General features: G+C 40.0%; 1 protein-coding gene across 2 annotated transcripts in view; it reads right to left on the reverse strand.

Moving 5' to 3' along the window:
* csmd1a (CUB and Sushi multiple domains 1a) overlaps positions 1 to 19,211 on the reverse strand; it is a 384,251-nt gene that overhangs the window by 168,452 nt on the left and 196,588 nt on the right. For both annotated transcript variants that reach the window (XM_070970309.1, XM_070971096.1), the window contains exons 6-7: positions 10,903 to 11,015; positions 9,707 to 9,784 (exon numbers count right to left, since the gene is read on the reverse strand). In XM_070970309.1, the coding sequence (XP_070826410.1) occupies positions 9,707 to 9,784; positions 10,903 to 11,015 (191 nt within the window). The remainder of the gene's footprint in view (positions 1 to 9,706; positions 9,785 to 10,902; positions 11,016 to 19,211) is intronic.

Below are 19,211 nucleotides of genomic sequence, written 5' to 3' on the forward strand. Positions count from 1 at the left end.
AACATCTATTACACAGTTTTCTAGATGAGCTTAGGAAATATCTGGGACATAGACCCCTCATCTTGTGCTACTCCATCACCGCCTGCAGCAAGTCTGTTTAGTCAAGTTGGTTTGTTTATTGTGATCTTGAGTTCAGTTATTATAATTGCAAATTCTAGTTGCATACTTATTGGTATTTATTACCAATAACGTTTTGTATTTTTGAACAACATACACAATGAGTATATAAACTAAGAGCATGCATATCTGTTTTTGCCTGCAGATACAGAAATTATACCACCAGCCCCATGATCACCCACTACAGTAGCTCCCGATGGAGAGACACCCACCTCTCCACCACGCACAGCCTGCAGCAAGCAAGTCCGCTGAGGCAGCCCTTACTGACCCCACCGATTGGTCAGCCTTGTCAGATAAGGTGAGAACAGAGTTTGAGAGCAAAGGTCCCTGCGATTAAACAAGGATTTTACTTTTCCTAAAGAGAGGAAAGAAAAAATTTCCACCACCACATCTCTCACAGGAAACTAACAAATGCAGAGAATATTTTCAAATGAGCAATACTTTTATATAGAGTGACACAATGAGTGTTGATTATTGTTACAGCTGCTTTTGTTTTTGTGCCCATTATAGTAATTCTTTAATGTTATTAAAATATATTATATTAATTTCTTATTTGATTTGTTATTAGTTGTATTGTATGGTACTTGTAGTGCGGTGCAGGGCCCTTAACACATTACTGGTTCATTTGATAGTGAAATTGTAAAACTGCATCACTTGTATTTGTTTTCTTTTCTTTTGTGGTTCACACAGCGCCGCTCGCTTATTCTTTCTTCTCAGTTTTCTCTGCTAAAAGCATTTTGTTGACAAAAAAAACATAAGATGAAAACCACCTCAGTGTGGTGCTGTATTAAAAAAGTTTTCACAATTTTCTTGAAAGCAACTTCAAAATGTATTTTAATCACTTAAATCTCTAAATTCATCTGCATCTTTGCTCCAATGGTCTAAATTTTCTGAGCTTTGTCAGTTTTATTAGAGTCCTGTTTTTTACAACTCCAAAACCATTTTTGTCTAGGATAGTACTGTTTAGGTTATTTGAGAAAATACAATATTTAATTGTATCTTTAGGTTATACAGTACAGGATAATGCATGCTCTAAAGCAAGCTGTTTGAGTATAATTTTGATTTACAATGGATTATTGTGTATAGATGGGAAGGAAGGGGATGCAGGGTTATGATATATTCCAGTTAGGTAAGAGCCTGAGGTAACAGTGTACATGGGAGGCATCAGTAAGGACTTGGTGGCGGGGGAAGAACAAGGAACACTCTGGGCTCCAAAAAATGCTTGGGCTAGCCCTGAAAGCGCTTTTTATTTCACAATGTATTTGGCACCTGTCGTTACGAGTTGTGGGTAACATTATTAAATGCAATACCTACAGTTTACAAAGTACTATACATTACTGTATGGGTATGTACCTGAGAGTATCCATCCATTATCTATACCGCCTATCCCTTTCGGGGTTGCGGGGGGCTGGAGCCTATCCCAGCTACAATGGGCGAGAGGCGGGGTACACCCTGAACCGGTCGCCAGCCGATTGCAGGGCCACATGTAAGGACAAACAACCATTCACACTCACACCTACGGACAATTTAGAGTCACCAGTTAACCTAATGAGCATGTTTTCGGTCTGTGGGAGGAAGCCGGAGTGCCCGGAGAGAACCCACGCATGCACGGGAAGAACATGCAAACTTCACACAGAAAGGCCCCGTCTGACCCGGGGATCGAACCGGCAACCTTCTTGCTGTGAGGCACGCGCACTACCTGCTGCGCCACCGTGCAGCACTACCTGAGAGTATATAAGTTAAAATCAGCTACACCTCAACCAGCTGCAACATAAACTGCCACTTAAGCTTTAATACATCACTAATAATGATCCAACAACATAATATTTAGATAATAATATTATGTTGACGAGCTATTTTTCTGAATTGTGAGTACTTTGGCTTTTGATACTTTAAGGGCATTTTACTGCTGATGATTGGACAGAAGCTGTGTTGTCTCTCCCTCTCTTTCCTGAGCCTCTCTGTGCTGGACCATCAGATGTCCCAGGACCTCTCTCTTCTGTCCTCTTTCCACATCTCCATCATGGAGAGAAGGTCATGTGGCTCAGATCATCCTTTGAGGGGAACACCTAAAGCTGCTCAGTTGTCCTCCCGTGTCCATCATTTTCACTAATATTTGCAGTCCACATTTTGTCATCAGAATTGTATATTCTATGACTCTCTGTTGTGAATCTATTTCATTCACACATCTACTGCACGTCTGTCCATCTGGCAGAGGGATCCCCAGGGAGGTTGTTAGATCAACTTCACTGTAACATCACAATGATCTGCAAAAACATTATTATGTTCATTTGTTGATTTATTCATCTTCGTGTTTCTGTTTGTTTGTCACTGATACTACATGAAATTAGCTTATACATATCAACTGCTCTTTTCCATGAAGATTGAAGGAAAAATTGTCCACTGATCAGACAGTATTACAGCAGTGATTGATACGCCAACAAGCATAAAGAGATTATGTGGCTGCTGCCATCACCTTTAGCCCTTGACACAGCCGGATTAGACACGACTACTGTTTTTTTATCATTAACAATAAGCTCTTAATACTTAAGAGGAGGTGACACATAAGTAATTTACAAACTTGATAACTATTCAACAAATTTCAATCCATTTTATTAGGACATAACATTATGTTTAAGTGTTAAGTATGTACATTTATGTTGTGACTTTAAAACACAAATGTTTTTTCATTATTTCATTATCCACCTCAAAAGTACAGAAGGTATCACATTCTGTACTTTCAAACTTTATGAAACTTGATGAGGAATCACTATTGTCTCTGTTGTTATTCAGTCAGCTGTATAGCACTGCTGTGTCTGGGGCTGACACGTTACCATTATACTCCCAGAGCCATCTTATTCAGGATTAAAACCAAAAAAATGTTGTTTAATTGAGTCTTAAAAACAGGGCAAAGCTCATGAAATAAGGTTATATCAAATATGTGCATTAAGGCTCTACATAAAATCTTGTGTCTTTCCTGCAGTTTGTTTTGTTTTCTTTGTTGTAAGAAACTGTTGTTGAAATTCCCAAGAGACAGGGTTACAAACCACTGGCTCAGGCAATTGGAGAAAACTGGTAAACGCTGGCTTAGAGGGCAACTTAAAGACGGATAAACACAAAACACATTTGCATTGAGAATGCAAAGCATTCAGCTGACAGATGAACCCTTAAAAGGAAAAATGTGGTTACAGAGAGGGACAGTGCAAGGAAAGGCAGGGAGAGTATGTTTGTTTTGTTTGTGTGTGTGTGTGTGTGTGTGTGTGTGTGTGTGTGTGTGTGTGTGTGTGTGTGTGTGTGTGTGTGTGTGTGTGTGTGTGTGTGTGCAATTAGCTGATGCATGTTCCAGGTGGTGTTCTTCAGATGCCTGCTGGATGAGGAGAGATATGTGTGAAGTGCAGTTTGTTGATATGCTCTCTTCTGCTGCCCTCCTCTTTGCCCCTTATCCACTCTCTTTCTCCCCCACCTTCTCATACTCACAGGTCAATCAAGCCAAGAGCTTAGAGAGTCTACAGCCATCTTCCCAGGGTCATTTTGAGCCCACAAGATTCTCCATATTTACGCACTGGTCACAGTGCAGAGCCAGGTGTGATGAAACACAGTTTAAATTGATACAAACCCAATTTCAACAAAACTGGGAGGCTGTGTAACACACAAATAAACCAGAATGTGATCGTTTGCTAATCTTTAACGACATATAGTCAACTGGAAACAGTACAAAGACAACATATTTAATGTTTTACCTCATCAACTACATTGATTTTTGTAAATATCTGCTTAATCTGAATTTGATGCAGTAACATGTTTCAAACAAGTTGGGACAGGAGCAACTAAAGACTGTTTGGAACACTTCACAGGTAAACAGGTTAATTGGTAATGGGTGATAGTATCATGACTGGGTATGAAAGGGGCATCCTGGAAAGGCTCAGCCATTCACAAGCAACGATGGAGCAAGGTTCACCACTTTGTGAGCACATGATTGTGTAAGGGATGTTACTGCATGGGCTCAGGAGCACCATTGTCGGTAAACACAGCTCGTTAGCAAATGACTGCATTCTGTTTTATTTACACTCACACAGTGGCCCAATTTTAGGACTGAAGGACTCCATTAGTATGAGGTTTTCCCGAAACTACATCCCTGTGGTGCTGCGCCATTGTGTGATTTCCAAGTTTCAAGTGGTCGCATCACTTTCATCTGAGAGGACCACAACCCAGCACCACCTTGCCTGACAATCCTGAAGAAAACACTGATTATAAATCACACTCTCACAATGATGATTCATTACAGTTCTAGGTCATTGTCTAGGGAGTAAAACTCCTTAATCACAATCTTTCAGCCTCTCTATAATTATGACACATCCTCAGCAGGAAGCTAATGTTACCGCTGAGAGAGGGTAACCGCAGGATGGGCTGCTTTCATTTGAACCATTTGACATTGTTCTAGTTACCACTCTTACTTTATATTTATCTCTTAAATATCTATCTGCACTATGTAGTTATGTATGCATGTATGTATGTATCTCTCAGTGACAATTAGAACCAATAGTCAGTCAGAGATGTATTCATAAACAGATTGTTCTCAAACTGACGTCTGCTTATTCTCGTGTGTGTCTCTCTATTAGACTGTGCTTTAATATAGGCTAGAGGATGTTACAGTCTTTTAGATTATGATTCATAAGTGCTCCATTCTCTAGACAGGTAAAACTCATTATCATTAGTCTCTGGTTCTTTGTAATGATTATATATTGCATAAAGACTGCACATTCTCTGCCATACAGCCATAATATTACTACTGGGAGTCATACAGTGTAAAGACACAGTGTTCAAAAGCTGGTTCAGGACCGAAAGTGGACCTTGGCTTGACTTTTTTAATGTTTTAACGATCCTGGTTCCCAGCCTGGTGGCCTAGCTGTACTACGTTGGGTTAACGTCAATGAGCCTTCAGCCCAATGTGAAAACCCACATTTACGCAGTTTTGGTCCCCATGATAAAAATGCGAGTATGTTTTAATGAGCATGGGTCCCATGGTATGAAACTAAATTTCTCATTTAGGTCCAGGGCTGCGGAAGCTTAAGGGATCCTTGGACTACACAGTTAACAGTCATTATCATCATTCTTTGGCTCCACATTGTGATAACAGATAAAGCTCATTCTCTACAGTCCGCCAGTAATTTTACAAGTGGGATAGCTACTTTTGAGAGTCTTTAAGCAGATACACATGAACCACTGGTGCTCACTGTGATTGTACTTAAACATCATGATAAAATCCGCACAGGGCAATGTGAGATCTGGACCGTCTGGTGCAAAACTGTCATAAGCCATAAGGTTAACTGCAGCGGAGCTTTGCTGCTTGCAGAGTTACTTTTTTTAAAACATTTATTCAGGAGGCAGGCAGAACATCACATTTCTAAGGCTATAATGTAATTTATTTGAATACATTTACATGTCAGCCAGAGAGAAACCTCCAGAGACTCCCATGGTAACAGAGTCGCTGCACAACAAGATGTTTTTGTTCGCTTGGCCCTTCATGTACGGAGCAAATGCAACAGCTTTGGACTCTTGTATTGACTTCAGGCAATTCTCTCACACGGAAACAACTTTGTATGCAAGAGTGTTTGCATACATGCGTGTATCTGTGTGTGTGTAGTCTGTGTGAGTGAGAGCAAAAAGAAAGCGTTTGTGCGTATTTGTGTGTGACGGAGAAAGAGAGAGCGATCTTAACTCTTTACCAAGCTTCACATCATTGATAAATATAACTCATTTGCCCCAAGAACTCCACAGATATGCACACACTTAAATACACACAGAGTACAACAACTCTAATTTTAAATGCAGCAACACATGAAGAAGCACATAAGATTTGCTTTTCACACAAACACACATAAACACAACAAACACCACGCCAATGTTAATTGCACCTGCTAGCATGCTTGGCTGAGCGTGAGCGTGAGCGTGAACCCGCAGACTTATTGATGAGGGTTTCATTATGAAGCTAAATGCTCAGGAAAGGATGAGCATGGCCTTCTAATAATTAAAAGCCTCCGTCATGTGATCTGAATACTGTTTCAGAGACATATCCAAGAAACGTCTGCCACCTCAGACTGTGGAGATATTTAACACCTCCACAGTCAAATTCATTGTTTTATTACCTTGTGGTCAATATAATGTTTATTTGGATTCCTATTAGCTGCCAGTGAGGTGAAAACGTTTTTCCACTGTGTGCCTCAACCTCCCATTTCGATCAACTAATTAAACACTACACACACAGCAGAACTTCAGCTGCTCACAATCCAAATGGAGGAGCTTATGTGACTTTTTAAACAACTGAAATATTCTAATCCACGTACAAACAGCAGCTGGTGAAGACGGTCCATCAGGCGTGAAGATATCACAAAGAAACTGAAACTGAGTAAAGAGTTAAATGCCTAAACACAGCCACTGGAGAGGCTTTTAATGGTCTGAATTCCAAAATAAGCCATAAAAATTGACACCTACTGTGCACAGAACTTGCCAGCATTGAAACAAACTAATGGTGTATTAGTTATGAATCGTCTTGAGACCCACTCTGACAAGGCTTTTGGGTTTTTTTGTTTTTTTTTCATTGTGCAGTTTTCAAGATAACCATGAAACTTTACACACTTTTCTTCATATCAAACTAATGGCTTGATATTAGCTCAAACCTCCACAAGGCATTTAATCTTTTCTTTGCCTCTGAGGAAGACCTACGGCCAAAACACAGCAGCAATGATCCTAATACCACTATTAGAATACATTGATAAAATGAGAAGCTCTGCAGGCATGAGACCGCTTTGATTATGTGCCTCCGTCTTCGATTGTTAAACTGGTTTGTGTTTTAGAGGTTTGAGGCATATTTCACTGTAACTAAAAACACAGTTCAAGTTTATCTTAAAGCAAACATCTGCAACATACTGCACACTGGATGAATGCATGAAAATGGCTGTGGTTGTTTAAATCAACTACTGTTGAACTAACATTTACTACTACTTAGAAATGTGAAGTACATGTTCCATATGACAAATGGAACATGTAGCTGCGTCTCTTTACTCAAAGAATGTAACCAACAGATCTGCATGCTTTAAAATGAATTTTCTGTGTTGAAATTCTTTCAAAATGACTCTATATTCTAACATACATTATTCCAGGTCACAGCTGTCCAAGCAGGAAGATGAAAGTCCTCCAGATGAAATGACAAAATGCACTGCTTGTAACTACTCCTCAGAAAGAAAAGTTTCCTCTGATCTGACACCTGTATCAGCAGGAAGAGGTTTAATTTGTTTGTTCTTTCCAAAACCATTGCAAATCACCACTGCAAAAATGAAATCTCAGATCTTATGAAGCTGGTTAGCTGAAGTTTGGTTTAGGCACAAAAATGACTTGGTTGGGGTAAGATCATTGTTTGGTTGGGTGTCCTGATGGCCGAATGGTTCAGGTGCAACACATAACTGCAACACCCCTGCTGCGTTTCCAGGATGTTTGTTATATGTGTACCCCTCTGTCTCTCTCCCACCCTTCATTTCCTGCCTGCCTCTGTGCTGTGTGCTAACAAATAAACGCAAAAACGCCAAGATATAAACAAAACAAAAAATATTCACAACAGATTTAAAAAAAACAAACAAAAACAAAACATAAAATAAAAAAACAATATTGACCACCACAAGGAAACAGGAAGCAAACTTGTGAGTCAATAAGAGATATTCTGTTGACTGTCCAACCACCCTGACCTCCTCCCTCTGTGGACTTTGGCTCTGTAACAATGTCACATTATTTCATCCTTTGCCCCCAGCGAACAGCACAGCAGCTGTTTTGTCAACATGAACATGATGCTTTTTGGGGGGTTTGCTAAAATAAATGATGACATGTTTCTGAGGAAGACAGTTTCCTCTTCAACACTTCAGAAAATAACACATTCACCGTCATACTACTTGTTTGGCTGATTGGCTAATGACATTTTCAGTGTACCAACAACAATGGGACCAAGCTCCTCTCTCATTTTTACTCTAGATGGATGAGCAGAAAGTTACAAGCTCCTGCAAAAATCATTTGAATAATTTACAGTCGTAAAATGCAAACTAATCCCATGATTGGCTTTGACATATAGTCACGCTTTACATTTTAAACTCTCTCTCTCTCTCTCTCTCTCTCTCTCTCTCTCTCTCTCTCTCTCTCTCTCTCTCTCTCTCTCTCTCTATCTCCCTGTGTGTGTGTGTGTGTGTGTGTGTGTGTGTGTGTACTGTAATTGTAGAAGTATAAGAAGCGGCTTTCACCATTTCACAAATGGTTTGGTGAAAGTCATGACAGCACCGATTTAATCCCATTGAAATGGCATAATGTCATTATGCATGTGCAGTTTGTGCTCTATATGATACAGTAAATGAAAATGAGTAATTAGCAAAGAGCTGAGCACATGAAAAGAGGACAGGAGAGGAGAGAGCAGAAACTGTAGCAAGACTGAAACTAAAGGAGCCACTTTGCATTTTTTTTATTCATAATCCATATATTGGCCCTCACTGATGTTCATTATAGGATTGCATCATTTCTCTACAGGCTTACTGTACAATGTGTCTCAGCAGTGGGCTGGCAAAAATGTATGCATTAATGATTTCACCTGATGGAGAGTCTCCACTTGTCCACACCTCCGGAGAGAATGAAGGAGATGCATAAAACCTCCACTTAGCTTTTAGAAATTTAGACAGAATATAATAAAAAGTGAAAATGGACAATACAAGGACTCATCCTTTGGGAAGCAACAGCTACAGCCAGCAGAAAGTGAGTCACTATGGTGCACTGAGACCGTGATCAGATCATCATCCTGACAGCAGCACAGAGGTTCACGGTGTGTGACAAAGACATTTCTTCAAAAGTACAATGAAAGAAACCACCCTAACAGAAATAGAGGCTTGTGAGGATGCATCTGGTGTGTAAATATGATGGCTGTGGAACGGGCCGACACAATGACATGAATATCAAGCAGCAAAACGAATTTTGAGCACAAATTAAAGCTTCTTAATTAACACAGTGTCCACAAAAATATATCTGACATGCTTCATGGTTCATGCAATATAAGATTTTGGTTCAATTACATTCCCATTTTTTTTTCCAAATTGGAAAATTCTGAATCTGTTCTCTCTCAGCTTGTTTTACTTTGAAAGAAGTAACTGTAAAAGTGAATTGGTTGCTTGCATCATTTATTGGTTTGGAATAAACTGAACTGTAAGAATCTTTTTGCAAATACTGGGTGTAAATTAAATATATATATATGTGCTTCTACAAATAAACAATTTTGCTTCTGTAAACACAAATAATCTCTGTTTATAGAACTGGTTTCATGTTGACCTCTGACCCTTTGAAGGAAGGAAGAAAAAGAGAGAAAAACAATAATTTTCTCTTAGAAGGGCAACCTCAGTGAAACATAGATGAAATCCCTGCCCTTGCCACATCAAAGATGGATGCTGGCCGTGCTATCTTGTGTACATACAGCCTGTGCTGTATGTGTATGTGTGTGTGTGTGTGTGTGTGTGTGTGTTTTTACAAGATGTACTTTCACACTAACAGCAGACAGCAGTTTACTTACAGACAGCATTTTTGTGACTGGAGTCTTTACTGGGCATCATCTTTACCCCTCTGGACTTCAACTCTATTGCTTTCTTCACTGCAGAGAGGAGAAGGGATAGAAATTATTAATTCAGTTAGAAATAGTGATTTATTACACTTAAAGCACCATGAATCTTTTGAGTGCTTATTATTTTCAGGTTTGCCACACAGTGCACATCAACTGTTTGTGAAATCCAGTGAGTGCTTCACACTCCCCCCTCCTATAGCAAACCTATAACAAATGCAACAGTGGCAGAAAATGAAAATTAGAAGAGGGAAAAGGGAGAAGATATTAAAAGCCACAGAGAAGAGAGGAGAAAAAGGGGGAGAAGAGCAAAGCAGTGGAGCAGCATTAAAATGTATTCCACCTATTTTATCCTAAGCAGCAGTATTGCAGGGGATAACAGAAAAATCTGTGCTACAACCAAACTACAATCCACTGAGAAACAGACATCTCTCTCTCACTGATGCACATGCGCACACACACACACACACACACACACACACACACACACACACACACACACACACACACACACACACACACACACACACACACACATACACACATCATATACAGCAGAGACAGACAGAAAGTAAATGACAGAAGTACCAATAGCAAAAGAGGTGCAAAAGACAGATCACTCAGGAAGAGAGAGACCGCATAAAGTGAACAGAAAAGGAGACGGACAGAACACAGTAATCCAAGCCCTGTCTCTCCTCCTTAGCATCTGCAAGAGAGACAGGTCTTGGATCGCTGTGTTTCGCGTTGGAAGCAGCCAATTAAATGTGAGCTGCCACATGGAAACTAATATGCACTTTAAAATGCTAATTAAGTCATACAACCAGTCAATTAGATGACAGGAAAGGTCCAGCAAGTCCAGTCAGGTGGTTTCAGACTTCTGTCCCCAGTAATTACTCCTCTCAATGACAGTATATGAGTATATGATGAAAGAGAATGATTATGTATTGCCAGTCCTATGTTGTTGGTGTTTTTATGTGTGGATTGTTTTGTACAATGAAAAAAGAAATCCTGACTGACTGAAAAGAAAAACTCTCACAGCACACACAGATGTGCACACATCAATACTTCATACAAATACTTGTGTTTATACCATATGGGTAAAACGGGGGCTGAGAACACCTACGCAATGTGACTGAAAGAGTGTGTTATACCTTGGTATTGAGCGCTGAATCCTTTTCTTCGATGGTTGCTGTCTGAGGTGAAATGTATGCGAAGCCAGTTCTTACTTGAGATCACTGGTGAGGGCAGCGTTGTACCAGTCAGCCTGGAAGCACACAAATAAGAAATGAATGAACACAAAACCAAACAGAAGAAGTAGAAGAATGTAGGCAGAAAACCTGAACACTGAATAACTATCTGGAATGTGTCAGCCGTTCCACATTAGAGTTTACATGTAGCTGCTTTCTGTTCCTTAGTGTATTTACGCTATACTATAGAGAATACAGTAGAGAAAGACAAGGCAGATTGGGAAGAGAGGGTATGATGTTTGAAGCTCAAGCTGTTGCAAATCCACACTGTCCACACAGAGACTGACACATGCATGAACAGTGAATATACTGGATGTTGCGTTACTTATTTGTTGTGTAATGTGTTTCACATTTCTGTAAGGTCCACATTGTTGGTGATCATAATGCTGGCAGAGATCACACCTTCTGCCAGCAAACGACAATGCAGTACATGCAATCGATTCATGGATGTGCTCATGGACAACGAGCTTTTTTTGAAGTATACAAAAAGAAAGGCGGCTGATGCAGGAAAGTGCTTGAGAATTGTTGCCATGTTATGAATGACTGTGGCATTACAGACTGCAACCGCTGTTGTGAAACTACTTGTGACAAACAATAGTAAATGCAGTGCATCATATAATGCACAACGCAGAAGTGTGAACAATCAAGGATCTAAATTGCTTCACCTGAGAGCATACACATACAAGATGTCCCTTCCTGAAGCAAAACTTTCCAGAGAGTTCAGAGTATGATTTTGATGTCACTTTGCATTGCCCTCTGTGGTGCAAAGGCTGGGTGTAATTTAAGGAGGTTTTAGCTGAAAGGCAATTTGTTCCGCTGGCTTGGAAAGTGTGGATGCGGGAATTGAATGAATGATATTATCCCTTCCATAATGATCACCACTGACCAGAAGCAGAGCACTGGGGTTGTACTGGGTACACTAGAAGTGCCACATATAAGTGTGCTTAACTGAGTGAATATTAAGCAATTCTATCCAACAATAAAAAAGATAAAGCTGAATTATTGAAAACCAAAAGAAAGATATGTTGTGAAGCTGTCTAAATTATGATATAACATTTTGGGATTTTGAGCATTAAGTGACTGACTCTGGGCTCAGAAAAAAATAGAATTACATCAGGTGTGTCATACACTTATTTGTGCTACACAAAAGTAAGACAGGAAGAGAAGAGACGAAAAATAGTAAAGTAGTAGAGGTGAATGAAGATAGTGAAGTAGTAGAAAGTCAGAAAGTTCACATCTTCAAAAACTGTTTCTAAAGCATCACCACTGAGACGATGAGTTGGTTGCCTATGGTAAGTCTTACATCAGCTTTAGCTGCTCTCGCATTTCATTTCCAACAGCAACCAATGCGGTGGTAAAATAAAAATTTAAAATGTGGGGAAAATGGTGCACTGAGACAAAAAAAGGAAATGATGTAAGAGACTGCCTGGAAGCCAATGTTCTACCATCCTCCCTAGAGCAGGTGTACTGAGTAGATAGAGACAGTGAGGGAGGAGGAAACACAGATAAGGAAAAGGGCAGAAACAAAATATGAGAAGTGGTAAAAAAAAAAAAATTAAGCGCGCTTGTTAGAGGACCTTATTGAGTGCTTATTATCGGGGACACAAAGTTCTGTATCTGTGAAAGAGACAGCTCGAGCAAATCAGAAAAAAGAATATGAAGTATGTCAGATGAGACAAAAGCAGTGCCACTGTGTCTGCCTGAAGGAAATCTAACTATAGTATACAGAGAGAACTGACTACAGTAGAGTACTAGTGGTCTTTGGCAGTTAGTGCGATTAAACAGACATGCATGGTAGTGTGACATAATGACGTGTGAGATATGAGCTGAAAAACGAGAATTCAGGGAATTTTTGAGGGCAGCACATGATGCATAAAACACAGTGAATACAGAGCTCTACATACTGTTTTGAATACTACAGGCAGCACCTGAGCCTGACCTATGAGCTCAGTGGACGGGAATGCAAGATGAATTGATGCATTTCCCTACAGACACCGATGAAGTTTCATATTTATTTCATTTTATTTTTTATTTCAGTGCATGTTCACCCTGGTTGGGTAAGTGTGTAATTTCATTTCAGTTATACTTCTTAAATCAGCCTGGTAAAAGAAAACATTGTTTGTCTGCTATGAAAAAAATAAAATAAAAAAATCTATATGATGACCAGTTTACTAATCCATTCCTTTTTTCTGTAAAAACCACTACATGTACACAGTTGTATGCCTTAAAGAACAGGGAAACTGTTCCTCTATAACTCACTGAACTACAGGAAAATAAAATAAAAAGAAATATTCTGTATTTATTTAGTTATTTGATGGCACAGAAGCAGATTCATTTTATGGGAAAACCTACAAGGCGATAAACCTGTTTCTAAATCTGATGTGGTGCGATTGAGTAGAAATGAAGTGTGTGGTGCTGACTCACCTTTCATGGCAAGGTCTTAAGAACACATTTCTATCCTGAAGGAAATCAATTCTGCTCAGTGTTACATTGGGAAATAACTGCTGGTATTGTTTTGTTACTGCCCCAGGTCCTCTGCATTTGCAAAATGGTGGTTATGCAAATAATAGTCATATGTGACAATGGTGATATGATACTGTACTATGTACAAATCAAGTGTTATTGTATATCTACCCAGATGAATCAGTTGAGAACATGTATATCATCTCATCAATGTATGTCTCAACAGCATCACCCAGTTTATTAAAGACCCATCTGTGCATCTCATAATTCCATCAAGGCAAACAAGTTCCCTTTCCAGCTGACTTGAATGGCTGAAAGGTTTTGAGGGATAAGTCTGGCCTGTCATGTGATCCAGAGAGTGCTGAAATGACTTCTATTCAGTATGTCAAGTTGCCAGACACTAATGGCCAGCAACAATCAACGGTTTCAAAAGGATTAAGAGCGATAAGTTGTTCCCAGAGGAGGTCTTTACGCACGGCGCTTTGGAAAATGTGCTCTTGTTTGGTCTCTGTATTTTAATAAATGTGTGTTTCTTTGCACATTTTGGTGATTTGGTGTCTCCTTCCTGCTCTCTAGTGGTAAGAAATCAATTATCGCAGCTTTAACGAGTGTACAGAGAGTTTGCTGAAAAACAGCCCCCCTTCAAATGGCTTTCTTAGAGTCAGTCAGACCTAAGTTTGGGGTTGAGGATAGAGCTTCAAGGATGCATCTTGATGTACGAATAAGTTTAAATGAGAGCAATACAGTCATTGTGTGTTGGGAAGGACAAAAAAGATGGGGAAATATGAAAAGTAGAAAGAGATATAGATAAAAGTGAGAGATGTGCTGCATCTCTTCCATTATTCATGGGGACTGGCCAGCTGCCTGACACTGGAATGAGGGAGAGACAAGAGGTCAGAGAGGAGGAGGAGAGAGGGATGAGACACGAACTGAAAGGAAAGAAAGAAGAAAGAGCAAATGAGAAGAGAAGAGAAGGCTGCAAGAAGTCCGACAGAAGACTAAGCTGGTGAAAATGATAGACATGAGGGGGAACAGAGCAGAGGAGAGAAAGATAATGAAGGACAGCTTGAATATAAACCAGTAAAGCGGGTTACAGGACAAGGAGAAATGTGAGGAGACCTTACAAGGTGAAAGAAAGAAGAAAAAGGATGCAGAAAAAACCTGCAGAGGAAAACTGATGGATGAAAAACATAGAGGAGGAGGTGAGGGCAGGAAATTAAATGAACAGGAGGAGAGAGGTTACACAAGCCGCAAGGAGAGGGCAGAAGTTAAAACAGGGGACACAAGGAAGGAAGTGTGAATGAGGTTGGACATTATAAACACCAGATTGCAAAGGATAGAGATAAATGAGAAAGTAAGTGAAGCTGGACGGGGAGAAGAGATGGGAGAATGGAAAAGACAAAAAAGAAAGTTTCACATAACATATGAGGATAAAACAAAGAGGTGGGAGAGACAGAGAGGAGAGGGTGCAGAACTGTAAAAAAGAGAGAAGAGGAAAGGAGGGGCTGAAATACCTGAGGGGAGGAGACAGTAGAAGAAGAGAGGACAAGCCACAAAACAGAGAATAGACGGAGGCAAATAAGGGATATCTGTACTCGCTGTAGCACTTCCCTCTTGTTAGACCACTAGCTTTTTAGTGATACAGGAACATCACAAAGACACTGAGGTATAACTTTCTTCTGTGCAGGCACAAACCATGTTGCCATCTCAAGCAAATATGAAATACTGCAAAAAAGAAAAATGGGAAATGTGAATTAGGCGCATTTCCACCAAGTTGGTTTCATAGGCTATGTTATGCATGTCTGTAATGAAGCAGATGTCACAAACCAGAAACAAAACCACCAATAAACCTCAGAGAAGATGAGGAAACACAACCAGTCACCTTGGCCATCTACAAGAGAAAAACCCATACACAGATTTGCGCAACGTGGGAATATCCAGAAGGATGTGGACGGTGCAAACAGCTTCTTGTTCTTCATCTTCACCTCGAGTGAGCGTAAAAACCTTTTTGCAAAAATCACCCTTTTCTAATGCAACACTTCAATGTCGCATAGAAATAAGTGGATGGAAACATGACTCCTGTTGCTTTAGACCTTGCCCTACCTACTGGCTGCTTGTATTGCTGGAAATACATTATTTCCGCTGCTACACTTATTGAAAATTCCTGTGGGTGTGAGGATCTGCAAAATGACAAAAAGGCACTGTAAAAATAAATGATTGGATACAAGTCAGAAAAGTTGGAAAGCACATTATCCACAACAGATAGCTGTTTATTCCAAGTGCTTAGTGCAAAACCCTGGTACACCGGTACTTTTAATCTCATAACACACCCACACACTCAAACAGAAAGTCGCACACAGACATACACTTTCACAAAGACAAACATGGAGCCAGTAAACATAATTTAAAATGTAAATGGAATAACAGGAGAAGAGAGGTGTTTGAAAATGGAGAAAAGAGACTAAGGGAGGGCTGGTGGTTAAAAAAAGCAGAGGAGGGTCAGAAAAGAGGGACTCAAAGGGAGGAGTGAAACGAGACGTAACAGAGCAACATGAGGGGAGGGCAAATGGGAAGAAAGAAAAGATTCAGGTTAGAAAGAGGGTGGAAAAAGTCCGGGCCCATTTCTTTGGTAGATGTGACTGAATTCTTCATGACAAGGCACTGAGGATGGATAAGGTTCATCCACAGATGCTGCAGGCCTGCTGTGGTGCCCTTTGAGCTGGCAGACAAGGCCAGCCATCCCCAAGTTTCAGTCAGGGGTCTGGAGGGTGTGTTCAAATGATCAAAGAATTACACGACTAAACCTTTTCTAGGAAAGCATACCAAGGTCAGGGTGCCAGAAAAAAAAAAATAAAAAATCTGGCTGACTGTTAAACCTCACATTTATGAGGAGCAATGTGGGCTCGTGGAAAAAGGTACCATTATCTTATCAATATCTACTTTCTTCACCAGTGATAGTGATTCCTAATCTTGTCTATGTGTGTTCTGGGGTTTTCTAAAATGCTCACAGCTGTGATCCCCAGAGTTTTCTGTGGGATGCACTGCAGACATTCAGGGCGTCAGAGCCAGCAAGTTTGTTCAAGCAAACCTGTGCCAGCCGTGGACTCTGATAAGGGCATACCTTGCCTTTCCTTCTATTTGTATTAAACAGGGAGAGGAAGTTGACAGTTTGCATTTCTACTATTTGCAGATGATGCTGTCCTTCTGAATTCATCAGAACACCATCTTGGATTCCTGCTGGACAAGTTTACAAACTGTGATTTGGTTGGGATTAGAGTCAACAGCTTCATGACTGAGATCACAGCTGTTTGCTTGATCCACATGGGCAAGTGCCTCATGGAAAGAAGTTCAGGAAGTTTTATCCACAGATGTAATCCATAAGACGGACAGGTAGTTGTGTGCATCAAAGACAGTAAGTCAAAAAGATGATGTGTGTGCTGCGGTGGCTCTGTGGCCACTGAATGAATGGATTTTGTCCTGGTTAGATGACTAGAAAATGACCTGGATAAGCAACTAGAAAGTGGATGGTTCAATGGAAATTACTTTGCTTCTACTTTACTATCGCTGCCAATAAAGTAATTAAAAATGAAACTGTGCGCGCATATGTGTGTGTGTGTGGGGGGGGGGGAGTCAGAGAGAGAGGTAACAGAAAAGAGAGGAGAATGGAATACAACCCAATACAAAACAGTGCAAGTTGGTGGAGAGATTTTCACTGCCTCTCATTTAACAAAACCCATTCATGTGATAGCACGTTTACTTACTGGCCTGTAGTCTGGAAGAATACCAATTATTTTGTGTGTTCACATAACAATGATTTCTTTTTTACTTTATTGAAGTCTGCTGAAGGTAGCATCAGTTAAATACGAACGTGTGAACTTTCAATGCGTGCTAGCATTTCCAGGTGGTCTTATTGTTGCCGCTGCTGTCGCAAAGGGAACTGGAACACTTTCAGTTTTCCTAGGAACCGAGCAGCTACCAACAACACAGGGCACACTGCATTTGTTTCCACATTTCTGTGAAAGAATGATCAACACCACTCTGGAAATGATAGAGAAGAAAGAAGTATGTGTGCTGAAGCGGCAAAGCGAAATGTGTAGGAATTAGATGACTTACTAATCCTGGGAATCAGTCTACAGTATGAATTGTAAAACTCTTTATGGCCCTTTGTCACTGAGGGGAGAAAGAACATCAAAGGACATTCAGTGGGGGACACTGGATAGAGGGGGAAGGTAAAGGTACAATTCACTGTACCTGAGGAGTTTATGGTATAGTACAAACCCTAAAGAAACGGATGAGTGAACTCCCCCAAATGGTCGTTGTCTTTGAAGGAAGGTTTATGATTACCAGGTGTGTGTGATAACCATCTGTCCTTTTGTTGAAAAGTATAAAAGCCAAGACATTGTGGAGATCTGCAGAGAACACTCTGCATGAGTCTTCCCTCCATGCTGCATGTATTAAAGAGACCTGATTCATCACACCGAGTCTATAATTCTTCAGAGAATTAGCAACTCTCAACAAGCAACAAGGAGAATTTCCCTTACAAATGTCACAATGTACATAGAGTAATAACATAGATTGGCTATATGATAACACTTTAATATATTAATTATTGCCTTCCCTAAAGTACCTCTAGCAGATGTTGGTGTTGGGAGTGCAATGATAGCATATTTTCTGTCTATTGATTTTCATATTAACAAGTAGATTGATCCAGTCAGCCTACGTGCTGTAAATCAAGCCTTCATCTTCCCAGGAGATCACGCCCAGTGGAACACACACTTATACAGTTAAAGCAAGACTTACAGGAAACCAATCTGAATGCCAGTGGTGTCATTATGCTGTAGCCATTACACTGTGTGTTCAACATTTACTTCATAGTGATAAGTCAAAACAAAAATCTCATCTATTAAACAAGACTCGAGGTCTGCGACCATGCTGGCAGCTCTGTGGAGCGTTTCTCACAGACTTTAACATGACTGTCACTGAGGTAATGTTAGCTTATGTTTAGCTAATGTTTAGCAGGCCATGTTTACGTACAATGGTCTGTAGTGTAGTGTAGTGTAACATGTCACTGTAGTTTGACATGTTAGCATGTTAACATTTGCAAAATAGCACTAAACAAAAGTAAAAGGGATTTTTATTTGGTTTGCACATAATGTAACGAACAAAATAAATTTTGGACTTTGACTGAAATTGGGATTTTTTAGTTAGTTGTAATGTTAGTGACAGTAGACAGACAAATTCCAATTCTTCCTGAGGGAGACATGAAGGATGTTTGGCAAATTTCATTGCAATTGATTTGAATCTGTCATGACATTTCACTCCCAACACGAAAGTCATTACAATTTATCCTATGTGGATTTTCAATATCTTTACAAAATGTCATGGCAAGTCACCATCATTGTCATTACTTTGAAAGCTTGTATGTTAGGACTTAAGGTGGTTAAGGTAAGGTAGTTTTCTCAGGAAGGAGACCTGATTTGTGGGTAACAGTTTCATTACACTATGTGCTATGTGTAGTGACCCTGTTACTCAATTAAAGAAATAATTGGCAATTAGGGCCTTTCATTTAGTTAGAAGTCTGGAGCAGATAGGATGGGGAAAGGATTCATGTAATGTGAAAACTCCATCATCCTCTTTAAATCAGCCGAGCAAACCACGGCTTATTAAAAATCCTAGACTATTGTGGTGATGATACAGTACTGTACATTAAGGTGTGTTCTTCTGTTTTCAGCACTGGCAACTGGGTTAAA

The sequence above is a fragment of the Chaetodon trifascialis genome, chromosome 1 (genome assembly GCF_039877785.1).
Source record: "Chaetodon trifascialis isolate fChaTrf1 chromosome 1, fChaTrf1.hap1, whole genome shotgun sequence".
In the NCBI taxonomy this organism is placed as follows: Eukaryota; Metazoa; Chordata; class Actinopteri; order Chaetodontiformes; family Chaetodontidae; genus Chaetodon; species Chaetodon trifascialis.